The following is a 7,429-nucleotide window of genomic DNA, read 5'->3' on the forward strand; positions in this document are numbered from 1 at the left end:
CAGCCTCAACGTGCTGGGCTCCGGCGATCCTTCAGCCTCAGCCTTCCAAGTAGCTGGAACTACAGGTGTGCACTACCATGCCCTGCTAATTTTTTGATTTATTGTAAAGATGAGGTCTCGCCAAGTTGCCCAGGCGGGTCTTGAACCTGCAGGCTCAGGCAATCCACTTACCTTAGCCTCCCAAAGTGTGAGATTACAGGCTGAGCCACTGAGCCTGGCTGATTTTTTTTTTTTTTTTTTTGGTGGAGTCTCACTCTGATGCCCAGGCTGGAGTGCAATGACACTCTCATGGCCACTGCAGCCTTGACCTGCTGGGCTTAGGTGATCCTGCCACCTCAGCCTTCTAAGTAGCAGGAACTAAAGATGTATGCCACCATGCCCAGCTTATTTTTTTTCTTGTGATTTTATTGTAGAGACGAGGTCTCACCAAGTTGCCCAGACTGGTCTCGAACCCCCAGGCTCAGGCAATCCTCTCACCTTGGCCTTCCAAAGTGCTGGGATTACAGACTGAACCACTGTGCCCAGCCCAGAGTATTTTGATTAAAATTCTTCTTCATTTTAGAAGACACTAGCTACTGAATTTTATTAAATACTTACTGAGTACTGTTAATATTTATGTGTTATAGTTTTGTTTTTTTTTTTGAGGTAGTTATTTATTATCAGTTGAAGGTAATGAAGGGATAAATACTGTCAATCTTGAATATAGGATGATCAAAATCAAAATAATTTAAAAAAAAAAGATAGCCGTTCTGGGTGAGAAAAAATGTGACTTCTCAGAGTAAAGAATGTTCCATAGGGTATAGTTAACTGTCTTTACCTGAAATTTAGAGAAGTGATATACTGATAAAAAGCTGTTCTACTGAAATGAGAAAATAAGACATTTCCAAAGTAACCAGGACACAAACCAAGGGTAGCTAGAGTTGAACATACCATTAGTCCTATCTTTTCATTTTAATGTTTACTAATATGAAGTTTTTTCAAGACTTCAAAGCCCACAGAAAGCAGGTTGTTCAAGTTTGCATTGTAGTGGACAATAATAATAGAGTGGAAATGTATATATTTGACCTCGAGATGATTTGAAATTTGGTGGTTGGTAAACAACTGAGAATTCAGTGTATTGATATCACTTTTTAGATTGTATACATAGTGGACAGCTGGAATATAGCTGTTGCTTATATTAGAAAAATAGAAAAAACTCTATTTTCTTTATAATTTATTGTTTAATATATAGATAATTCACGTATACAGTGAAGAAAGATGTAGCTAAGGTGATATAATATTTTTCTAAGAATTATACCTTATTGGCTTATCTGTTCACTATTGTGAGACCAGGGATTGATATCACATTATAAATATGAAATACAAATGTATTAGAAAACACTCTTGATTATACATTCTTGTTGGAAGATTGAGTGGTATATATTTTCAGTTAAGGACAACTCATTGCCCAATGAAGGGTCTGATTTTTGAGTTATTCTAAACAGTAACTAGGACATTCCCCTTTTAACAAGAATAATTATCTTACCTAATGCTTATATTGCAAAGTTTAAAAACATAAAACCTTTACTTTCTTTCCTTTCATAAAAATAATATATGATTATTCCTCTAATTCAGACAAATATGAAAAAGCACAAAAAAGGAAAACAAAATACCCTAAAGTCTTACTGCCTAGAGACAATTATTAACATTTTAATGTATGTTCCCTATTCTACACATTAATTAAAATATCATTTTAGTAATCATTATATTTAACTTTTAAAAATTTAACAGCAGATCTTGAAGATCTTTCCCTACCCAAACATTTTTAATTGTTGCAGAGGATTCCATTGTATAGGAGAACAATTCTTTAACTTATTTTTTCTAAGTTGACATTTTGCTATAAAGTATATAAACCTATAAAGTATATAAACAATACTTTGTAGGTACACACACACACACACACACACACACACACACACACAGTCAGCCTTCTATATCTGTGGGTTCCATTATCTGTATATTCAACCAGATTAAAAATGTTCAGAAAATAATGAATAGTTGTGTCTATACTGAACACATACAGATTTTTTTCTTGTCATCATCCCCTAAGCAATATGATATAACAACGATTTAGATAGCATTTACATTGTGTTTGGTGTTATAAGTAATCTAGAGATGCTTTAAAGTATACAGGAGGATGTGTGTAGGTTATTTACAAATACTATACCATTTTATACTAAGAACTTGAACATCTGTGGATTTTGGTATCCGAAGGGGGTCCTGGAACCAATTTCTCATGAATACTGAGGGATGACTGTATATCCAAGAACATATATAAGTGGCAATATCTCATTATTTCCTTAGGAAAAATTCTTAGAACTACAATATTGGGGTAAAAAGATATACACATTTTAAATTTAGATATATTACAGTATTTTTACGTGAGATTATTTTGTGGCAAAGATATAACTTCAGAGATTCCAAAATGGCTTTTATATTTCTAATGATACATGTTCATTATTGAAAAACATTGAGAAACATAAGGAATAAAATGAAAATGTTTTATAATTCTATTGGTCAGATATAATTGCTAGTGTATTTTGGTATAATTTCTTTCAGAGTTTTTTCATATAACTTTTGAACAAAATTTGGTTCATTTTATATATATATATATATATATATGAGACACAAACTCACCTGTCCATAATCAAAGAATGGATGCAGAGATGTGAAGTGCGGCAGAACGAGACCTTAATGGCGGTCTTGCAAGATTGGGTGTGTGATAGGCAGGCACACCTGGAACAGTTACAGCAAACGATTTATTTCCTAGTGCACAAGTTCCTCCCCCATTTCCTCATTGGTTGAGTACTGTGGGGTGTGCAATCTTCCCAGATGTTTCCTAAGTTTTATTATTATTCCCTTATAATGAATTTATTGTCCCCTTCCTTCTTTTCCTGCCTGTGAAAAAGGCCCACCAAATGTCCTGAGGAGGGAGAAGAACCAGGAAGTAAAAAGGACAAAGGGCTGATGACCAGCCACCATTTTAAGAAGTCGGGTTGCCTCTGGGTTTTGTTTGTTCAGGGACGTCCCGGGAACATGTACTTTCTGGGGTTGCCATATCTGCAAGCTAGTTAAACAACTTTTGTTAAGCAGTTCTTGAAAATGAATCACTTAGACTATTTTTCTTAAAATATATACACAGACACACATACATACATACATATATAATTTTGAATTCATCTTATGTCTTATTCATAATAGTATACATTTCTAAAACTTTTTAAACAGCTCTATCTCTATGACCACAAGGAAAGGAAAACACCCAGTCAAATTGGCTTAAACCATAAGAAAATGTATTATTTCTCCCGAGGATCCAGAGGAAGAACTTCCTTTTCACATCAGATTTAGAAGTTCCTTGGTCCTGCCAAGGACCATTCTCTGTCTCTCCTCTCTCTGTCCTCACCTTTGGCTTCCTCCTAAGGCTGATTCCACTTATGGTTGCAACTTGACCCCCAGGGGCAATCTGGGCTACTGGATGCCTTGTTCAAGCCAGCGGAAATAGCTTTTTGCTTAACCATGGACTATATGTCCTATCCTTTATGCACACTCTTGGACATGATAGTTACTAGGGATTTATTGGCTCAGACCATGGTTTCCCAAACTTCCCAGATGACCTGCAACTTTTGCTGAAAATAATAAAGCGTCTGACCTCTCTGCTGGAGATTATAATTCAGTGGGTCTGGGAAGGGGCCTGAGAATTTGAATTTTTAAGAAGTAACACGAATTTTTAGCAAGTGATTGTTGTGATTAGGGATGTTTGGGATTTATTGTAGTAGAATGGATATTGATGAGTTAAACACATTTCCCACCACAGAGCTAAGGTCTTTTTTGGCTTTGGTTTTTCAACCCTGTTACAGTACTTAGATAGCATTTATTTATCTTTTTAAAACTGAATTTATTTTTACATAATTTAAATAAATCAGCTTTTCACATTTTATTACTACCATTTATAGAGTACTTTTTTTTTTTTTGAGTTGGAGTCTCATTCTGTCACCCAGGCTGGAGTGCGGTAGGATGCTCATGTCCACTGCAGCCTCAACCTGCAGGGCTCAGGTGATCCCTCTGCCCCAGCCTTCCAAGTAGCTGGAATCACAGGCATGCACCACCACACCCGGCTGATTTTTTTATTTATTGTAGAGATGAGGTCTTGCCAAGTTGCCCAGACTGATCTCAAACCCCTGGACTCAGGCAATCGTCTCATCTCTATCTCCCAAAGTGCTTGGTTTACAAGTGTGAGCCACTGCACCCGGCTTATAGAGTACTTTTTGTAAACATAATTTAATGAAGACTTGGGGCAAAAATCACTTTATTAGCATATTCCTATGTATAAGAATCATTTATGAGGGAAAAGTCCCCACTAAGAGCAAATTCAGAACATTTACAAACGAAAAACCTCAACTTGAGTGATTTGAACAATACTGAGTCCTAATACATAGCAGATATCTCATTATTATCATCAACACTGAGGTCATAAGGAACAAAATTGATTACTAGAGTTGGCAATAGTGAAATGCCTTTTGCAACTTAACTAAGTAGAAGTTGGAATTCCCTGCAGTTTTTTAGTTTTTAGAAAAAAAATCACAGAAGTGATACCTATCTTTAGAAAAAAAGCCAGAGACATCAAAAGAAGCTCTTAACTTTTGTTCAAGAATATATACAATATATTGTATTGAATATTCCATATATATATACAATATCTCTTCTTTGATATATTCTATGTACACATACGCACACACACAATGTCTCTTCTTAAAAATGCTTGTGTAGGTCGGGCACTGTGATTCAAGCCTGTAATCCCAGCACTTTGGGAGGTGGAGGAAAGAGGATTGCCTGAACCCAGGGGTTCGGGACCAGCCTGGGTAACTTGGTGAGACCTCTTCTCTACAATATATAAAAAAATTAGCTGGGCATGGTAGCGTACATCTGTAGTTCCCGCTATTTGGAAGACTGAGGCAGAAGGATTGCCTGAACCCAGCAGATTGATTCTGGGGTGGCCGTAAGCGTGCCACTGCACTCCTGCCTGGGTGACAGAGTGAGACTCTGACTCAAAAAAAGAATGTTTATGTAAATAATAATCATGATCTTCATTACTAAGGACCTAAAATAACCAGTTTTTTCTTTAATAATCACCCTAGAGCTGCAGCTTTGGAACAGTTCAAATCCCTTGGTGCCGAACCCTTGGAGGTGGACTTGAAAGAATCTGGTGAGGGACAAGGAGGATATGCAAAAGAGATGTCCAAAGAGTTCATTGAGGCAGAAATGAAACTCTTTGCTCAACAATGCAAGGAGGTGGACATCCTTATTAGCACAGCACTTATTCCAGGTATGCCATTAAGTAAATGATTATCTGGAAAGCATTTTTGCTCATGAATTAAAAAATGAATGCAATTGTTTTTTGAATTGTTTGTGAATTTCTTTAAGTGAAGATCAATTTTTCTATCATAAAAGTCCTAAAAAATGAGAAAACACATGACAAAATTCACTGCAGCCCCTTAGAGATAAAAGTCATTAATGATTTGGTGTGTTTTCTTCCAGTCTTTTTTCTGTGAATCTTTATATAACTGTGTTTATAGACCATACTTTATGTACAATATTATATTTGTTAGCAGTTTCCTTTGCTTAAACCCTTGAAAAATTGATTGTTAACTTATTTCTATTCTCTTTGTCAAGATACTGCATTCTCATTGTAGGAAATTCAAATAGTCCTGAACAATATGAAGAAAAAATTACACATTGTCTAAAATTCCACCAGAGATGGCTATTATTAGTATTTTGGTGATTAATTTTTCATATATGAGAGATGGGGGACTTGGTGTGTGTATGTGTTTATGGAATTTCCACTATATTTTTACTGAAGCATATAATACTTTGTCACTTTCTAATTATTTCCTTTGACATATTTGGTCTTTTCAGTCAAGCATGAGCTCTTTGATGGTTAGAGTCACTGTCTAGTCTCTTTGCAAATCTCCTTCTACAGAATATCTTGTACTCAATGCATGATTGATATCAAACCAATAAGCATTTATTAATTAAGTGGCAGCTTGAGCTAGCAAGATTTGGGAATGAAGATGCACTCCAATTTTTATATTCTTACCTCTTCTCTTCCTCTGTTCTTTCCTTCTGTTATTGAATAGTGAATAACATGCTGATCTGATTTTTTCCTTTCTGGAAGAAATTGGGCTAGATAGTGAGAACTTAAAGGGTTCATGGTTGCTTGTGTTAGGTCCTTCTAAAGGATCCTCATTTTCTCTAAGGAACTGTTGAGATTTAGAAATTGCTTTGTCATGAGGTCATGGAAGAGGAAAAACTCTCTTCTGACAATGTCCGCCACCAAAAAAAAAAAAAAAATCTGGCTAATATAAACCCAGGGCAGGGAATTGATTGACATCAGATCTATGAGTCTGTGGAAGAAAACATGCCTCCCAAACTCTTTTTGCTGTCATCTGTTTACCCAAGTGATGGGTAAGCCGATCTCTCCAGACACCCTCATTCCACCAGAGCTGTCTAGATGAAGCAGACAGGCAGTAGGATGATATAGGAGTGTCATCAGGGCTCGGTCCATAGAAGCATTTGTGTGTGTAGAAATGAGGTCTGTGGTTGGTTACTGGTGATGCATGCAGATCAGACAAACCACAGACCCAGGATGGTGTTTGTGAAACCTATCATTGAGGACAGAACTCATGCACAAGCAGTGTCAGGATAGTACTTCAGGATTCATCCTTTCCATTTGTGGCAGTTGCTCTGACTCAGCTGTTACTCAGGTGGTTTTAAAGAAGAGAGATCGGGTAACCTATGTTGTTTCTGCTGTCTGACCTTTGCGCGGCAGCTGCATGTTGGCGAGGGGCGTTGTGAACTGAGTAGATGTAACAAGTGGCCAGTAGAGGGTGCTAAAACATCTACCCATGGAGTAAGTGATGAGGACAGGGAGCTAGTTTTAGTCCACTCATACTTTATAAAGAACTGAGGATAATTTGGACGTAGTATATAGATTTATTATTGATTATAAAGCTAGAAGTAAGTGATAGAATTCCAGACTTCATATATAAACACATACTGACTTTTAGGGGTTTCATCCCCCATAATATCTTACTTTTTTTAAAAAATAAGTAGTTTATAGTCAATGTACTTTAGTAAAAGGTCAAATTGTATGACAGTCTTGAAGACTAATTGAAGACATTTTATTAATCTGGTCCACTGAGGCTTTCCTCTTTTCTGAAACCATGATCTTTACATTAAACTTGCAGAAAGTCATTCATCAGTATATTGGCCCAGAGCTTGTTCTTAAAAAGACTGACTGAAAAGAGAAGGAGAGAGAGGCAGAGAGAGAGGCAGAGAGAGAGGGGGAGAGAGAGAGAGAGAGAGAGAGAGAGAGAGAGAGAGAGAGAGAGAG

General features: G+C 36.6%; 1 protein-coding gene across 3 annotated transcripts in view; it reads left to right on the forward strand.

Annotated features, from left to right (window-relative positions):
- NNT (nicotinamide nucleotide transhydrogenase) overlaps positions 1–7,429 on the forward strand; it is a 99,274-nt gene that overhangs the window by 22,932 nt on the left and 68,913 nt on the right. For all 3 annotated transcript variants that reach the window (XM_021711476.1, XM_021711474.1, XM_008056296.2), the window contains one exon: positions 5,175–5,362. In XM_021711476.1, coding sequence (XP_021567151.1) covers positions 5,175–5,362 — 188 coding nt within the window. The remainder of the gene's footprint in view (positions 1–5,174; positions 5,363–7,429) is intronic.

The sequence above is a fragment of the Carlito syrichta genome, unplaced genomic scaffold (assembly GCF_000164805.1).
Source record: "Carlito syrichta isolate Samal-C Ts95f unplaced genomic scaffold, Tarsius_syrichta-2.0.1 Scaffold302316, whole genome shotgun sequence".
NCBI classification, from domain to species: domain Eukaryota; kingdom Metazoa; phylum Chordata; class Mammalia; order Primates; family Tarsiidae; genus Carlito; species Carlito syrichta.